The sequence below is a fragment of the Anthonomus grandis genome, chromosome 15 (genome assembly GCF_022605725.1).
Source record: "Anthonomus grandis grandis chromosome 15, icAntGran1.3, whole genome shotgun sequence".
NCBI lineage: Eukaryota > Metazoa > Arthropoda > Insecta > Coleoptera > Curculionidae > Anthonomus > Anthonomus grandis.
In genome coordinates, this window is record NC_065560.1 from 2,424,642 (window position 1) to 2,444,143 (window position 19,502).

Genomic DNA, 19,502 nt, shown 5'->3' on the forward strand with positions numbered 1-19,502 from the left:
TGAAATTTTATAAAAAAAAATATTCCAGGCAACTGATAACAAATTTTTCTTATTTTAGGCACTTAAACTATTTTAGTGACGCCAACAATTTTTTTTATTACAGGCAGTTCTGATGACGTAATATTGGCATCAAGTGCCAAGAATAAAAGAAATCAATCAACTGCCTGAAATTATTAATCATTTTAAAGTATCGTCCTTCAGTCTCTTTCGCAGTGGTCTTTTGAACGATTTTTTCCGTCATCTTCTTCTTCTTATTTTCTATTTATTTTCTAATAAAAATAAATGTATTTTTACCACTTAAATGACCTCCAAATATTCACTTGGCATAGGCACAGTATTGGGATTATTATAAAGGAAATAGAAGAAAAAAGAAGAGGAACTTGAGCATAATACAAGGGATATTGGAAGGAAGTAAAGAAACCCAAGAAATGCGTTAAGCAAAAAATCTAACAATATAAGGAGGCCTATTTGTCTCAATATTAGATTATATTCTTAATCTTTTCAAACTAATCTTCCGTCAGTTAATTTATCTGTCAACTGTCCTAAAAACATTAGATTTTTCAATGGTTCCAGAGGAAGAAATCAAGAGGCAACAGGTCTGGTGATCTAGCAGGCCATTCAACAGGATCTTTTCTTCTAATACATTAATTTGAGTAATGATTTTCTAGCCCCGTATTATCTAGAGCTACATAATGAGGAAGATGTCTCCATCGAGAGTCTTTAATTCGTCAACTATCAAAAGTTCCAGCATGTCAGCAAATATTTCGCCAATTAAAGTTGCTTCTATAAATAACTGATCAATAATTGCATTTCCCAATATTCCAGACTAAGCATTACCTCTATGGAGGTCATTCAAAGCTTTTTGATAAGGTGTACGAATAAGAAATTGCTGGGATTATTGGAGGTGAGGCTGTAAGTAAACACAAGTTAGCTATTAGCTTAGTTTATTTTCTCTAACTATTTTAGCGGGTCTATTTTCTTTCTAGTCTTATCTGCGAGTTAAGGGCTGCAACTGTCTGATTTTTTTTTAATTTTTAATTAAAGCCTTTATAGTTTATGGAATTTGCCATTTCTTCAAGGCAGTTTCTATCAAACCAACCACAAAGTCAGACTTCAATTTTTTCGAATATTTTTTTTAAATTTTCAATTCAATACTTAAGACTAGACAGATTTTTTTTTTTTAATTTTGAGTGAAGAACTAATAGGTGGAGTTTTCAACTTCTTTCATCCAGGTAATTAAAGGATGTCTCCGTTTTCCTTCCTAAGGAGAATAATAATTATTTTATATAGCTTCCAAAATAATATTAAGATAGAAATTAGAAACTATGCTTTTCTTTCGAAATATTAGAAAGATAGACCTTTAGAATTTGATCATTTACGGAATAATTTTTATATTTCCTAGGGATTAAACAGGATCATTATAGAGACCTGAGGATTAATAATTTAAAGTTCGAAATCCTGTCAAGATTTGTTTTTTTTTAAATTAAATATTCAAAGCCTGAATACCTGTAATTATCCAGTTCAGTCACTAACAGATCTAAAATACATTTCTGTCTTAATAATCATTTAATCAATAGCAATTTTTCCATGATTAATAAACATGTTTCCAATTTTATCATTATTAAAAGCTTTTTTACTTGTGACCTTAATATAACCTTGGTCCAAAGCCTATTTTTACTATAACGCACCATTATTATGTCTGCGTTATTCACAATCATATTAAATATTAATGGATTACAAATCGAATTTTGCAAGACTAAATTTTATGTCGTCAGCTCTTTCAGCATACTGTCAATAACCTTCAAAAATATTCACCGATAACATAACCTCCTACGTCTGAATACAATAACAAAATCACCAATTAGTCGTAAACCGATAATGCCCGTAAGCATTCGTATATATGTATACGCCGAAAATCGCATACCTATAATGTGACAAAATTAATGGTGAAAGCTTGTTTGTTGTTCTTTGACACTTTCACTCACTACATATTTAATATACATACATCTCGTTACTAAATTTCAATGGCCAACCTTTGGATTTGGAATATATGTAATTTTTTTTAAAGAGAAATTGTCATTCTCGTTATTGTACGTTAGCCCTCTAGCTTCAACATGCTCTTAGAACAATAAAAATAAATTTACATATAAAAACGCTTATTTTATATTCAATAAATACTACAACAAATTCTTATCTCTAGGTACAAACTTGCAGTCCAACGGATGCTGAGTTTTCATTGAAATACACGATTCTAACACGAATTCATCGATAGACTTATGGTTGGATTTAATTTCGTAGTACCTTATGACATTCGCTATTGTTATCTTTATTAGATACATTGCCATAAGTTGACCTAAAAAATGTTTGTATATAAGAAATAGTTCAGTTTTGTTGTAAATAGGTTGATATACCAATACAGTTCCTTGGTCCAGCGGAAAACGGCACGTATGCCCCTGGTGGAATTTTCCCGATATTTTCTGGTAAGAACCGGGTTGGATCAAACCGAAGGGGATCTTTCCAGTATTTCGGGTTTCTATGGATGTGGTAGGCGCTTATGAAAACGTTTGCTCCCTTGGGTACCACCTTTGTCCCTAATAAAATTATGTTAAATATCTTTATACAGTGTAATTGAATTGCCAATACAATAAATTAACGACGCCACGACTAATTGACAAAATTCAAATTTCCCGCCCTAGATTTGAAAGAATAAATACTCTGTTTGATTTGTTAATAGGCCATTTCTTGACTATGTTAATTATATTATTTTTAAAGGTATACGTTGTCATATGTTTTTTCACGCTTTACTTAACGAAAACTTTAAGGTTATGTGAGAAAAGTATATATACAAAACTATAGATTTTTTATCACCTTTATTGAAAAGCATTTTTTTCTCAGGCAATTATTTTCTGCAAAAAAAACGGTTTTTTATTAACCCTACCCTTGCACCCCCCCACCCACCCCACACAACTTACCAGTAAGAAATTGTTTTCAAAAATCATTGTTTTCCAAAATAATACGCATAAATAACAACTGGTTTTGTCGTTAATATCTAATCTAATAACACAGCTTGTTTATTTAAATTTTATATAATTATATTTTATGTATAATAATAAATATTTAATACAAAAACGGTGCTATTGGATATGGTAAACGAAAAACGGTCATTTTTCAAAAGAATATCTACTGGGAAAAATTTTGGGGTGGGTGGGGGGGTAAGGGTTGTGTTGATGAAAAAAAAATGTTTTTGCAGAAAATATATATTCATTATTTAATTTAATAATACTGTTTATTTAAAATTAATATAATTTTATAAATAAATATTTGATATAAACACAGCTTTATTAGATTGGATAAGATGGACATAAAACAGTGATTTTCCAGAAGAGTTTCATCAAATAATTCAGCTATAGTAACTGAGTTTAAAAACTAGATGTGTAAATCCCTCCCAAAATGTTTTCCCTTTCGTAAACAGAATTGTATATGATATACGTATATTCTAAAATTTAATTAACCTTGATTACATAGGGTTAAAAAATATACCAAAATTTTTATAAAAAGCATTTTTTTCTCAGTTAATTATTTTCTGCAAAAAAATCGTTTTTTATTAGCCCTACCCTTGCACCCCCCCACCCACCCCACACAACTTACCAGTAAGAAATTGTATTCAAAAATCATTGTTTTCCAAAACAATACGCATGAATAACAACTGGTTTCATTATTAATATCTAATTTAATAACACAGTTTGTTTATTTCAATTTTATATATTTATATTATATGTAATTTAATAAATATTTAATACAAAAACAGTGCTATTGGATATTGTGGACGAAAAACGGTAATTTTTCAAAAGATTTTCGTACTGGGCAAATGTTTGGGGTGGGTGGGGGGGTAAGGGCTGTGTTGATGAAAAACAATGTTTTTGCAGAAAATATATATTCATTATTTAATTTAATAATACTGTTTATTTAAAATTATTATAATTTTATATATAAATATTTAATATAAAAACAGCTTTATTAGATTGGATAAGATGGACGAAAAACAGTGATTTTCCAGAAGAGTTTCATCAAATAATTCAACTATTGTAATTAAGTTTAAAAACTAGATATGTAAATCCCTTGTCAATTTTTTTTTAAATAAATAAATAAATAAATAATGGCTTTATTTGTACTTCTCAATAATAGTGTACATAGGCGAAGTCTAGCCAAAGGCTAATCTACTTAACCTATTTAAAAAATGTAAGCAAAATTATTTTAGATAGCACAACAGAAAGAAAAAAATTAACATTTGTAATGGTAACACTAACATATATGCACTACTGACATTTCTTTTATAGGATTTGGAACAAGGTCATTGTAAATTGCCACAGCATTATACAGAAAACTACGATGAAAGAAGGCTGTTTGATATCTAGGAATTGACAACTTATTTATAAATCTCAGATTTGCTTAGGGAGGAGTAGACGACGCTAGCAGTCTATACACAAAAACCGCCAATTGCAAAGAGAATAGATTCTCCACGTGCAGCCAACCAAGTTCACACAGCCTTGCAGAGACTCTATCATACTTTCTCAGTCCATAAATAAATCTGCAGCATTGATTTTGCAGCTTTTGTAAACGGTACGCAGTGATTTTGACTCACACAGTTTTTTCCTTACCTTAAAATTAATTATATTTCTGCTTGCATACAATGGCTTTAAAGAATAGTATGACTTTTTAATAAGATTAGAAACGTGTAACTTAAAGCGCAATTCATCATCCAAAAGCAATCCAAGATTTTTTGCACATTTGACCATACTTAGCTGATTACATCCCCCAAAATACCTTTAAACCGTCCAATGCAGATCTTTTTTTGTTCTTAGAAGTAAAGCACATAACACAACACTTTAAAGGATTGAGTTTTAAATTATTTTGAGAGGAAAAGAAGGAAGTTCTAGAAAGAACGTCGTTTATTTTATTTGATGCCTCCAATACAGATTCAGCTTTAAAAGAATGATAAATTTGCATATCATCCGCGAACCCCTGGATCTGGCAGTATTTTACAACTTTAAACAAATCAGAAACATACATCAGAAATAAAAGGGGTGCCAAAACAGATCCCTGAGGTACTCCAGATGTTATATTTGAAAAAGTCTGATCTTCCAAGACCATTATTTGCCTTCTGTTAAATAAGTAGGATTTAAAAAACATTTGAGAAACATTATCAAAGCTATAATAAGCCAAATTTGCCAAAAGCAAATGATGATTCAAGGTGTTAAATGCTTTGGAAAAATCAAGCATTATAAGTGCTGTGGAGTCACCTTTATCCATTGCAGAAATTATCTCTTGGAAAACGTTTAGTAAGACAGATGTCGTGCTATGTTGTTTTCTAAACCCAGATTGCTCATGCAGAATAATATTATTGGAGGTGAGAAAGTCATAAATTTGCGGCTGTATAAACTTTTCCATAACTTTAGCGATCACCGGGATAATTGAAATTGGTCTAAGGACCAATTTCAGGACTAAGGACTAAGAAATACCCAGCTTCTAGGCAACAGTTTATAATATGCGTAATATGTGGAGATAGCTTTGGAATACAATTTTGCAACATTAACGCTGATATTGAATCACAACCGTATGCATTTGATTTTACGCTGAAGACTATTTTAGAAATTTCCTCAACTTTGGCTAATCGAAAAGAAAAATTTAGATCATGCTTAAACTGAAAATTAGCAACTTCTTCGGGGCAACTACCTAACGGGCTATAAATTGACGCAAAATAGTCATTAATTTTATTTGGATCTCGGAGATTTAAAGGAATAGAACGATTAGAGACATTTTTTAGACTTAGATTATTAAAAGCCCTCCATAACTGTTTACTATCTCTGATGTTCTGATGAAATTGCAGATAATTTATTTTTTCTCGCCTAATCATTTGTCAATTTTTTAGATTTTTTAAAACTTGACAATGTATTTTTTTCTTTCATAAAAAGTTGCACATTTGCAGTTATCCACGGGGTATAAGGCTTAGAAATTATTGACGTCATAAAGGGTGCATGCCTATCAAATAATGAGCAAATATTACTAGTAAGATACTGAATTTTTGCGTCTAGATTATTGATATAGTACACATTATCCCACACAATTTTATTCAGGTCCTTATAAAGATAATTCTTATTAAAATGTTTAAAATTACGATAGAGTTTCGTTTTTATCTCCCTACTCCGTGCCGCAATCTCGATAACAGAATATAGCTTGATGGTCACTAATTAGATCTGCGTTAAGTACTGCTGTACTTGTAACATTTGAGGGTTTATTAAAATAGATAACATTAATGAGTGTTTGTGCCATAGGAGCAATACGAGTAGGCTCATTTATTAACTGAGTAAAATCATAAGCTGTAAGACAATCAAGTAAAATATTATTTGTAAAATGATTAACATTAACATCACCCAGGATAATAATATTCTCATACTGTAGACATGCATGTGATAATATATCATCAAAACATTCAACACAACGCCCTAAATCTGACCTTGGTGGTCTATAGACTGTTCCAATAAGAAAAATTGTTTTGCCTATATTTACTTTAATAAACAAACACTCAATGTCAGCAAAAACTAAAAAGACATAGACAGCCATAAATGTCGAAATGTTCTCCTTTTTGTATGATATGATATACGTATATTCTAAAATTTAATTATACAGGGTTAAAAAATATACCAACATTTTTTTTTAAAAGTATTTTTTTCTCAGTCAATTATTTTCTGCAAAGAAAACGTTTTTTATTAACCCTACCCTTGCCCCCCCACCCACCCCACACAACTTACCAGTAAGAAATTGCTTTTAAAAATCATTGTTTTCAAAAATAATACCCATGAATAACACCTGGATTTGTCGTTAATATCTAATTTAATAATAAAGTTTATTTATTTAAATTTTATATAATTATATTATATGTATATTAATAAATATTTAATGCAAAAACAGTGCTATTGGATATGCTGAACGAAAAACGGTAATTTTTCAAAAAAATATCTTACTGGGCAAATATAACACTGTTTATTTAAAATTCATATAATTTTATATATAACTATTTAATTTAAAAACAGCTTTATTATATTGGATAATATAGACGAAAAACAGTGATTTTCCAGAAAAGTTTCATCAAATATTTCAGCTATATTAATTGAGTTTAAAAGGTAGATATGTAAAACCCTTGTCATTTTTTTTAAATGCCAAAATGTTCTCCCTTTTGTATGATATGATATACGTATATTCTAAAATTTAATTAATATATCTTGATTATATAGAGTTAAAGAACAAACATTTTTTTAAAAGCATTTTTTTTTCAATCAATTATTTTCTACAAAAAACTCGTTTTTTATTAACCCTACCCTTGCCCCCCCACCCACCCCACACATCTTACCAGTAAGAAATTGCTTTCAAAAATCATTGTTTTCAAAAATAATACGCATGAATAACACCTGGTTTTGTCGATAATATCTAATTTAATAACAAAGTTCATTTATTTAAATTTTATATAATTATATTATATGTATATTCATAAATATTTAATACAAAAACAGTGCTATTAGATTGGATATATAAACGAAAAACGGTGATTTTTCAATAGAATTTCTTACTGGGCAAATGTTTGGGGTGGGTGGGGGGTGTAAGGGTTGTGTTATTGAAAAACAATGTTTTTGCAGAAAATATATATTTAATATTTAATTTAGTAACCCTATTGTTTTAAATTTTATACCATTTTACATATAAATGTTTAGTATAAAAACAGCGTTATTAGATTGGAAAGATCGACGAAAAACAGTGATTTTTCAGAAAACTTTGATCAAATAATTGAGATATAGTAATCAAGTTTAAAAACTAGATAATGTAAATCCCTTGTCAATTAATTAAATGCTTATTTACATATATCACTAAAAACCTCACCTATATCAACATCTTCAGAACAATATCTACCAAATAAAGGAACTGTTGGAAGTACTCTTAAAGTTTCAGAGATCACTGCTTCTGTATATTTTAGGGATTGCATGTTCGCTAACTCGATCGTTCGATCTCCCACAACTGACACGATTTCCTCGTAAAGGGTTTGCTTAAATAAATAATATAATTTAATGACAAATCTTAATATATCAACGATAAAACGAACCTGGATTTCAGGAAACATTCCTAGCAAGGTAAAAACAAAAGCGAGAGTGTGCCCGGTGGTATCCGTTGCCTAAAATATCAATTAAAATTAATAAAAAACTTATTTTCATCATCTGTGTGCAAATTATCCTTAATTAATTAAATTGATTACTACAACAAGAAATTGAGAATGTTTTCTCTCAAATATTACCCAATACTTACAGCCCCAGAAAATAGAGTAAATTCCTCAAACACATCTGACTCTCGTTCTTTTTCGTAGTTGTCGCTAATGAGTAGGTCAATGAGCGGCATTTCACTAGGATTCTCAATATAATCTATTTAAAAAAAAATATATATACTTTATAGTAATTAATTGAATAAATTGCTTACGAGAAGTTTGAGCTCGTTCCTTCTTAAGATCAAGCAAAATTAGGCGAAGAGAACGTTTCATTTCCCTCATGCAGTACCGCAGCTTTTTACCAGGGGGTATTCTCATCCAAATGAAGGCAGGGATCAGTGGGTTTGCCAACAGTTTTACAAACTCGTCTTGTACACTAAAGAAAATTGAAATTGCAATTTTCAAAAATAATAACTAGAGGGCAAGCGCAAAGAGTTGCAAATTTAAAAGCATAATACTTTTATGGAGCACTTTTTTAAAAGCAGAAGATCTTTTTTATACTGTCCTGAGGATGGTCTTATAGAGATCGAAACCACAACTTTTAATTTAATAAATATTATTCAAACCGATGAGGGACAAGAATTTTCAAACTATAACATTTACGCGATGTTACCGGTCATATCGGATATTGACTAGGCTTTCAAGGTTCTATTTTATGTTATCCTCAGAATGATTTCATGCAGATCGAAACGTCGACTAATAACTAGTTGCAGCATAAATTCATATCGCAGCGAAAGAAATTTATTATTTAATAAATAATATTGAAATTAATAAGGAAGATACTTTCTTAGAAAAAGGTATTTCTTGCACAAAATTATTCCTTCTAAGAAAGTATCTTCCTTATTAACCATTCACTCCACTTCGAAACTGAACTTCTTCAATAAAAATAATAATATTCAAATTAATTAAGGCCACGAATGTTTATATTTCAAACATGTTTGGAATAACCGGATCATTGGTTATCTATTTTTTATACTCCTGAAAATTATCTCATTAACATCACAACATTGACTTTATATAAGTTTTAATGCTTAACATTCATTTAATTCGACCTGAACCCAACAAAGCAGTGACCCCTTTTTTCTTCGTTTGACTGTTCATTAGTCATTTTTGCTAAATATTTCGATTGTAAATAATAACTGATACTTACACATCTACTAAATCCCCGAACCGTTCGATTTCTGGATTTATGTCATCTCCATCGAGTCCTGCCGAAGTTACTACATATTAAAACCTCTTATTAATGAATTCATCCAAAATGGTAATTGACTTACAGAAGAAATTCATAAAGGCATACTTATTGAAGAACTTAAATAGATCCTCTTTGGGTTGAATGTTTTTTATCTTCTCTAATAAGGCGCAACTCTGATGGTAAAAAGTGGGACAGAAACCGTTCAGCATGTTGGTTTTGAAGGCGGATCGTAGATATCTGCGTCTTGGTTTCCATTTATCAACTAAAAATTGATGAATATTGAATTAGATGTTATGTTTTATTATTTGAGTATGGTATTTGACTATGTGTCTGTCCTTAATTAATTAAAGACATATAAGGTTTTTGTGTTTTCCTTATAGCAAAAATGAATTCTTGGAGGTCAATGATGTCTTCATGCACAAGAACTAGGGGTACGTATTTGTTGAGTTTTTCCTAATTAATTATAAAACTATACAATTTTCAAATAAAACTCATAAGACAATTTTTAAAGAGAATTCAATTTCCTGCACTTTGATATGCATCACAAATAGAACCGAAGTAAATAATATTTTTATGCAAAAAAACTAGGAGTATGTAGGTACTAAATATACATTTACTTAAAAACTATGCATTTTCAGAGAAAAATTTATAAAAAACTTTTTGAAGTGAATTAAATTTTCTTTCATTTGATATGCGTTATAACCCTGAATAATTTTTTAAATTTAAGAAACAAGGAAAATGACATCGTTATGCACAACAACTAGGAGTGCGTATTTGTTGAGTTTTTCGCAATTAACTCAAAAACTATGCAATTTTCAAACAAAACTCATAATACAATTTTCAAAGAGAATTAAATTCCCTATACTTTGATATGCATCACAAATAGATCCGAAGCAAATAATATTTTTATTAATTCAGTTTTTCTCCATTTACTCAAAAGCTATGCATTTTCAGAGAAAAATTTATGAAAAACCTTTTGAAGGAAATTAAATTTGCTTTTATTTGATATGCATTATAACCCTTAATTATTTTTTATATTTAAGAAACAAGGTAAATGACATCGTTATATACAAGAACTAGGAGTACGTATTTGTTGAGTTTTTCCCAATTAACTCAAAAACTATGCAGTTTTCAAACAAAACTCATAAGACAACTTTTGAAGAGAATTCAATTCTCTGTACTCTGATATACATAAATAGAACTGAAGTAAATAATACTTTTATGCAAAAGAACTAGGGGTACGTATTGGTTTAGTTTTTCGCCATTTACTCATTTCAAAGCATAAAGTGAATTCTTGCTATACCTTGTTACAGCCTGTTAAAAATTTAAATAAATGGAAACTTGGCCAGGATGTTGTGCAACTAAATTTGCTAACAAATTGCTTGCTTACGATCGCGATATCTTACTTGCACCTTCGCAATTATTACTAAAATGCTACTGAACTCTTAAGTTTAAATTCGTAACTTCGCTACTTACCATCTACTAACAACAAAGAGTTCCTAAAAACGTACTGTACGTCACCGTAAAGCTCCGCTTTATTATAACACTTCGGGTGATTTAATACAATTCTCGCTTCTTCAGCATTGTCGCACATGTAGTGATACTTGTGGCCGAACCAGAAGTTCACTGGCATTCCTACATATTTTTCGGCCCATAGGAGGGTTGCCAGCATGTTAACTAGAAAAATTAAAAATTACTTATTAATATATAAAGACTTTGATATAAGACGTTGTCAAAAGCTTATTCAAGATCCGGAAATACGATCGCATTTTGGGCTACTAAGTCAGTGCTTTACTTCTGAAGATATAAATATCCGACTAGTGAAATCAGTATACCAGTCTGGTCAACTTTGATCTTCAGTGCGAAAGACACTATGTCTAACAGAAATTACTCTAAATCAGGTGTGACAGTATCGCAAAAATAATTTCTGTGACCTCTAGAGAGCGGACAAACCACATGGACGGCGAGTGTTTTATTTTGAGAAAAACGACTGCATAAATTAAACAAATTAACGACTAAAATATTAAATAGGTTACGAATAAATCAAAGCAAAGGAGCTTTGAAGTATGGGATGCTCTGGTGTGATTAATGTACGAGGGCTGTTCAATAAAGACTCAGACCCTCGCCACGAGCAGCTGTGTAATACAGGTGGCGCGATCTCGTGGTCATGGCATGAAACAATATAGTACAGTACCTATTTACAGTACAAATTTGGTAGCGATCTGATCATTAGTGCTCAAGTAGTGACATGTATGAAAGTCGCCTCTAATATTTACAATGTCACGATATCGAGAACGCGATTAAATTTTTGGTGAAATCGAACAAAAAACCACTCGAAACATATTGTGAGTTAAAGAATGTGTACGATGAAGCTTGCATGAAAATATCAACGTGTTTACAGTGGCACGCTGCCTTCCGAAAACGTAGGGAGAGCTGTGAACTGGAAGGCGATCCAGGAGCGCCTGTTACTGACTGTAAACCTAAGTAAACCGTGACCGAATTTCTTGTCAAGAAAAATATTCCAGTGGTGCCGCACCCTCCGTATAGCCCTGATTTAGCACCGAACGACTTTTTTCTTTATCCCACTGCAAAAATGGACCTGAAAGGAAGGCGTTTTTCCTCCGGAGATGCTGCTGTTAAAGCTTTAGAGGCGATTTTTAAGCGCATGACTAAGAAGAGCTTCGAGGACGCGTTTTTGGAGTGACAGCGGCGCTGGAATAAATGTATCGCCTTGAATGGTGACTACTTTGAACGTGACAGAAGCGTTGATGTATAATTTTTTGTAATAAAATTTTCTGAGTCTGAGTCTTTATTGAACAGCCCTCGTAGTTATCAACCATAAATAATCTGTTTTCTTTCATCTAAGCGGCATAGTCCGGGCGTTTATGTATTTTTTTGTACTGTAATATGTATCATTTGGAATTGAAAGAACTCGTCCATTATCTCAAAGAGACCTACGTAACTAGAGAAAAAAATGAAAACTCTAAGTCTCAGTCTCAAAATGTCTTTTTAATTATTTAGGTGACATGTTTCGCTAATGAAGCATCATCAGACCTTATAGCTAGGTGACCTGCTAAGTACTGAATGTAATGCTATTATATTTATTAAATTTTCGTAAAAATATATATATTTTTTTTAATTGGTTTTACCCTACTTAAATTCGCTTTTGGATCTCAATATATATAAACATATGAAAGCCATGACTAATGAAAAAAATAGTATAATTAGGCAACAATAAAAAGTGTAATTGGGTTAAAGTGCAAATTTAAACTGTAATTTCCCGAGCTAAATCAAGCTAATTAGTGCAAGAGAGATATAAAATAAAAAAAATTATGCGTGGGAACTGTGCGTAAATTGTTTTTTCTCTGTCTTACAAGTCTGCTAAAAAGAGACGTAAAAAAAGTTACGGTCTGTGATTAATATGGTTCCTGGAATGCCTCGGTTGGCTTGTTATTTAGTCCGTGGTCTAGGTGTGGATTTCTACATGCCAATTATATTATATTTATTAAATTTTCGATAAAATATATATTTTTTTTAATTTGTTTTACCCTACTTAAATTTGCTTTTAGATTTAAATATATTATATAAACATATGAAAGCCATGGCAATGAAAAAAAGGCAACAATAAAAAGTGTAATTGGATTAAAGTGCAAATTTAAACTATAATTTCCCGAGCTAAATCAAGCTAATTAGTGCAAGAGAGATATAAAATAAAAAAAATTATGCGTGGGAACTGTGCGTAAATTGTTTTTTCTCTGTCTTACAAGTCTGCTAAAAAGAGACGTAAAAAAAGTTACGGTCTGTGATTAATATGGTTCCTGAAATGCCTCGGTTAGATTATTATTTAGTACGGGGCCTAGGTGTGGATTTCTACGTGTCAATTATATTATATTTATTAAATTTCCGTAGAAATAAATATTTCTTTTAATTGGTTTTACCCTACTTAAATTCGCTTTTAGATCTCAATATATATAAACATATGAAAGCCATGACTAATGAAAAAATAGTATAAATTAGGCAACAATAAAAAGTGTAATTGGGTTAAAGTGCAAATTTAAACTGTAATTTCCCGAGCTAAATCAAGCTAATTAGTGCAAGAGAGATATAAAATAAAAAAAAATATGCGTGGGAACTGTGCGTAAATTGTTTTTTCTCTGTCTTACAAGTCTGCTAAAAAGAGACGTAAAAAAAGTTACGGTCTGTGATTAATATGGTTCCTGGAATGCCTCGGTTGGCTTGTTATTTAGTCCGTGGTCTAGGTGTGGATTTCTACGTGCCAATTATATTATATTTATTAAATTTTCGTAAAAATATATATTTTTTTTAATTGGTTTTACCCTACTTAAATTCGCTTTTAGATCTTAATATATTATATAAACATATGAAAGCCATGGCCAATGAAAAAAAGGCAACAATAAAAAGTGTAATTGGGTTAAAGTGCAAATTTAAACTGTAGTTTCCCAACCTAATTCTAAATTAGATAAATTAATTACCTTTCCTTCCGGTGAATAAGGCCACATAAGTATTTCCAGCAAAAGGCAGCAGCGGTAGTCTATTGCCATAAACTGTTAATGAGAACTTAAAAACCCTATAGTTCCGCGCAATCAAAAACACATAATACAACACCATAAACAATAGTACCAGCAAAAACAGATTAAGTACGAACATATTTATTGAAGTTTCTTATAAGTTGATGTTCTTGTCACTATGTGGGCCAGCATGAATTAATGATAAAGAACCTTATTAAACTTGTTATAAAAACACGTAAGCGTGACATTTCACTTTACCCTACCCGAATTACCGCAGTAAGTATGTAATTACACGAAACTTATACAAGAAATGTCCATTTTAAATACTATAGCATGTTCGGCAATTTTCCCGAACGTGTTAATGTTTAATGGACCAATTAGTTTTGTTTCCAATGTATTATTATATGGTCGCATTTGTTTTTATTCAAGGAAAGGGAATTATGATGCCAAAAGTACACATCATTTAATTTAACATTAATTAATTAAGATCTGATAAGAATATTTTCTAAAATGCTGTTAAATGATCATACACTTAAAAAAATCCACTTTTTCGATGAGGTCCTTATACTTGTGTAAGGTAGTGTATTTATAGTTCTTGTGTTAGTTCTGTCTGTTTATTGGTTTTAATTGAACAATTTAATTTTTTTTTATTGGCAACCCTTACACAAAAACTGCGTTTCTAGTGATAAGTACAAGTAATTAATTCGCTTAATTATCATACATCAAGTACATCTGAATGTACCAAAAAAAAAAAGGATGAATGCCAGGAAAAGTTGTCAATTGTTCAAATTTTTCCCAACATTGATTCTTATTTGTGTACATTTCTGACTGGTAATTCTCCCCCCTGTATAATTTTTACTATAAGGGACTTCGTTATAGGGCTTTTATTTACTTAAGGCTAAATGTGGTATTGTGCAGAACATTATTAGTATTTTTAAAGTATTAGAGATCATTATTCTATTATAGTTAATTGATTTGCTTAAATTGTGCATTAGATTATAATTCGGGACTGTTTTTTCCTTTAGAAGTTTTATTATTATATTTTTTTGTTAATGCACTGAAACAAAAATATTCCTTTTGAAGAGTAAAACCTACAAAAAGCAAGTTTAGTGGATTTTGGTCCTTTGTAGGGATATTTCCTTCCTATTAAATAAAGAAAAATTCCAATTTACTCACCAACATATTTAATGAACTAATAAATTAAAACGTTTAGTACAACTACTTAATGATAACATTAGGGTGAAAAATTATTTGCCCCTTGCCAAAACTACCCTCCCACTGGGTGGAACTTACCTTTATTTGCCCCTTTACTATTTCCAACCATTGAATAACATTTTTTTTTCGATTGTATCTTAACAAATATTTTTGTTGTTCGGTGCATATTTTATTTGACATTAAAAATCCGTAGTGCCAAGTTACATTTGACATATTTTCAAATTTTATAGCAAAACAGTGTGCATGTTAAATATGATGCGTTTATTATATAATAATTATTAAGGTAAGAATACTTTTAGGCAATGTAATAATTGTTAAGTATTTTATCTTAGAAATTGTACACTTGCCAATTAATTAACAAAAACTATATTTCAGTAAGAACATATTTTTTTTCTTAATATTTTATTGACTTAGAAGAAGAAAGACTATATATATGTACCTAATATAAATTTCTTCAGTTGGTTTCATGGAGTACTTTTTTGAAGCTATGGTGCCTTCAAGTTGTGCCTGTAAGTTATTAATACATTTTAAATAGAGGCTTTTGAAATGTGGGTTTATAAACGAGTATCGTGAACAAGACACCAAAACCAACATAGTCGTATTATAAGAAGTTCGCCCAAATAGAATAAACCACATCAATAGAAGGCCCCAGGGCAGATCTCCAAACTAGATGTATGGTAAAAAAACCCTTAATAAATATGAAAGGATTGCACAAAATTAATATTTTAGGACGCATCTGTGAAGACTAGGGTAAACTCTAAAAGCTTCAGGTTCAATTTTGTGAATGGATCCCACAAAATCGAGACCTACATAAATACATTTTATTTAGCGATGAAGCTCGTTTTAGCCGCAATAGAATTAATAACCGACACAATCAACATCGATGGTCTGATGAAAATCCTCATGCCACGTTTGAACAGAACGGTCAACAATCTTACAAATAAACTTCAGAACCGATTATTTCTGAAACGGCTGAGAATCGGATTAAAACATATGAGTTAATTTATCTTATTTTGACCTTCTGAACATGTTCCCAAAATATTTCCTTTTCCTCCCGAAACACCCTGTATGTACATTTATGTAAAACTTTATAACATAAAAAGTAGTTAATGAACCTAACAAGAACTAAGGCCAGTTGACTATCAGTGAGAAGGGAACGGTGGAGTGGGTAATTACGGCAGCCAGTGTTGCTACTTTCTCTGGTTGCCAGTCTATTACAATTGTAATAGATCTATTACTTTTTCAAAACTTTTATTACCTTTTTACCATTTGATAAAATCTACTACCTATTACCTTTAAAAAAAAAATAAAGGGCTCTACCTACATAATGAATTGAGTTCATATTTCGACTCCTGATTATTTGAAATTCGCACGCGAGGCAAAAACTGAATGGTAGTACACTTCATAATAGGCGTATTTTTCTTTGCGCATGATGGTTTAATGTTTCCGTTTCATTCAAACAGCCAAAATTTATTTATTTTCTAAACTAAATATAGATTCGAGCCCAGAATATGCCTAACCCAACAATCACAACTTTTTTGAAAATTTATTACCTTTTTTTCAAATCTGTTACCTTTTCATTGGACATTCTATTACCCCTTTCAAAATCAAACTGGCAACACTGCTACTTTCAGCGAAAGCTGCAGCCAGCACCGGCCACGAAACTACTGTCGCCATATATGTATAAATTACCTTGGTATTTATACATATATGACTGTCGCGCTTCGAAATCGATTTTGTCACTTGATGGACCGCACTCTTAATACGTCAATCAATACAATAATCGCGGTGACACAAGCGCGACATCTCTGGAGATGGGTGGAAAGTCAGCGAATGTTCCGGAATTATGAGGCAAGCCCTCGCCGCCAGGTGGCCGGTTCAACATTGGCGCGACATTTAAATAGACTTATAAATACTAGCGAATAATTAAGTATTTCTAGTAGTCTTAAGTGAAGGTGTACTATTATTTAGCGACGAAACTGGTCAGAAAATTTTTAATTCCGATAGAACGAGCCGCGTTGCATATTCGTATCTAGCGTATCATATCGCAACCGCTATTCACTCGAAGACGACTCGTAAACAGCGTGTGTGAACGCACTGTTTTAACCAAGGCTTCGTAAATAGCGTTCGACATCGCATAATGTGTACAAATTATGCCATTTATTGTTTCTTATCCCCTTATATAAAAAACTGTTAAGTTTTTCTTAATAAAATACAGATACAAAAGGTGTTCCTACAATATTGATCTATGATATTTTAATATTGGTATATTTATTGCGTCCTTCTATACAGGGTTATGACAAAAAGTTGCGTAGCCTCGACATATTTTGTTTAATATATTATCGATCTACTTTAAATTATTGTTTTTGAGTTACTGATGTTTGAAAAAAGATATTTTGCAGGAATGCAAAATATAAACTTGGAGAAAAATGACTTTCACATTCATATCTTAGTTGCTGATAAGTTATGCTATGATATCAGTGACAGAATACTCAAAAATTGCCAAAAAAAATTATTTTTTTTTGTTCTACCCTGTAGTTGGTATCATCATGCCCCTTATTAAACACTTCAAACCGTTTTCGTTTTATAGTCTTTCAAAATGTTTAAAACTTTTCAAACGTGTCGGTTTCTCAAAAAACAGTTGAAAGTAGACCTTTACCAAAATGTGTCAAGAATCAACAGTAGATTTAGAAAATGTAGAAATATAAAATGAATATATAAGGACAATTATTTATTATCTATTTCGTGCTTCCACTGCATATCTACTTTGCAAACTTGTTATCTCCTAGTTGGATATTTTGTTGAACACATGCTTGCAGATTATGAGGGGCTTTCAATTTTTTCTTTGTCAAAGATGCAACTTTCCTCCCAGCTTGAAGTTTTCTACGTCCGCAAGCATGGACCTGCCTTCTTGCGATAGACGTAGGTTGAAGCGATATTTTTTTTCCTTTTCTGGATATTTTTTGATGTGTAGACGATCTGACGACTTTAAAATTACAAGGTTTAAAAGCATTATGCAACGAGCTCCTTAATGTGGAAGAAGAATTGATATTTTTATTATACGAGTTTATGCAAACCTCAACTACTGGTATAAATCCATCTGGATCATCATCAATGGACTTCTTGACCGAATCGCCAAGTTGACTTAAAACATTTTCCCATTTTTCTTTTACATTTTCTCTTTTACTAAAATCTTCTGTTTCTTCGCTAGTTCTAGTAGCTTCACTAGTTTCAAGCGATTTATTTATTATAGTGTTAGAATTATCTAATACTTCAGTGCTAATGTCCTTTTCTTTAATTTTTCTTGATTTAGTTACGATTTTTATGTTGAGTGGCAAAAACAGTTCGTCTCTTGCTTTATTTCCGGTAGCAATTTCATATAATATATTTTTACTATCTAGTGTCAGTGAATTACATGCTTCATCTATATTATAATTAATAATTATTGCGGAGACGATGTCTCTTCAATCACCCTGTATGAGACTAAATAAGAGGTAAATATCTCACCTTAAGCACAGAGTTTTATTTTTTAAAAAAAGAGAAATATTTAAACTGTAACTAGAAATTTACATTCTGAAAAGTTAAGTTGTTGTAAAAAAATATAAATGTTATTTGTATCAATTACCTTAAAATGTTTTTTCCATAAATTCCCAAAATCCTTTTTAGTTGGAAAATAATATCGGTCCATAGCAATCGAATCGTATTGATCTCCCAATTCTTCAATTTTCTTAAAGCAGAAACTGTGATAGGCAGAAGAGGGAGAATGTCCTTTATTAAAATAGTCCAAAATTTCCTGTATCGTTTCACATCCTATTGGTCTTTTAATTAAAGCACCCGCGCTAGTAATAGTATGATTGTGACCATTTTTAAAACAAATTATACAAGGCCATTCGATAGCAAGAGAGTCGATTGCTTTAGCTCTTGATTTTTGCTTGGGAGTATACTTGATAACAATTTCCAATTCCGCAGGGCAGTCAATATTTCTGGAGGTATGTTTTCGCTTACGAGGATTAGGTAATTTTTGTTCAATTGTTTTGAAGTAACAACGGTAAATTCGCTTAAAAGTATGCTTTTTTGCTTTAGAAGGATCTGTTCGAAATGTCCGTTTAATACTCCATGCAGTTTTTGTTGTTTTCATATATTTCGTAACCCATTTCTAAAACCATAATTTAAAATTGTAGGATATTAAATGAATATTAGATTAGCAGCTTTTTATTAACATTATGATCGATTTTCAAATTCTCTGACTATCCTAAAC

The 19,502-nt window shown here is 31.0% G+C and overlaps 1 protein-coding gene across 1 annotated transcript; it reads right to left on the reverse strand.

Annotated features, from left to right (window-relative positions):
• Positions 1-2,139: 2,139 nt before the first annotated feature.
• Positions 2,140-14,240, reverse strand: LOC126745254 (cytochrome P450 4c21-like). Its single transcript, XM_050453009.1, has 10 exons — positions 13,994-14,240; positions 10,977-11,177; positions 9,583-9,762; positions 9,459-9,528; positions 8,521-8,684; positions 8,353-8,465; positions 8,153-8,221; positions 7,933-8,095; positions 2,412-2,591; positions 2,140-2,353 (listed from the first exon to the last, which is right to left on the reverse strand). Exons 1-10 carry the CDS (start codon positions 14,166-14,168, stop codon positions 2,178-2,180), a joined length of 1,491 nt encoding a protein of 496 aa, XP_050308966.1. The 5' UTR covers positions 14,169-14,240; the 3' UTR covers positions 2,140-2,177.
• Positions 14,241-19,502: the final 5,262 nt, after the last annotated feature.

Excerpts from the sequence above, each read along its gene's own strand:
- LOC126745254 (XM_050453009.1), bottom strand. The coding sequence starts at position 14,168 with ATGTTCGTACTTAATCTGTTTTTGCTGGTACTATTGTTTATGGTGTTG. Across the intron at positions 11,178-13,993 it reads CTTATTCACCGGAAGGAAAG|TTAACATGCTGGCAACCCTC; the intron begins GTAATTAATTTA and ends TAATTTTTCTAG. Across the intron at positions 2,592-7,932 it reads TTCTGAAGATGTTGATATAG|GGACAAAGGTGGTACCCAAG; the intron begins GTGAGGTTTTTA and ends TAATTTTATTAG.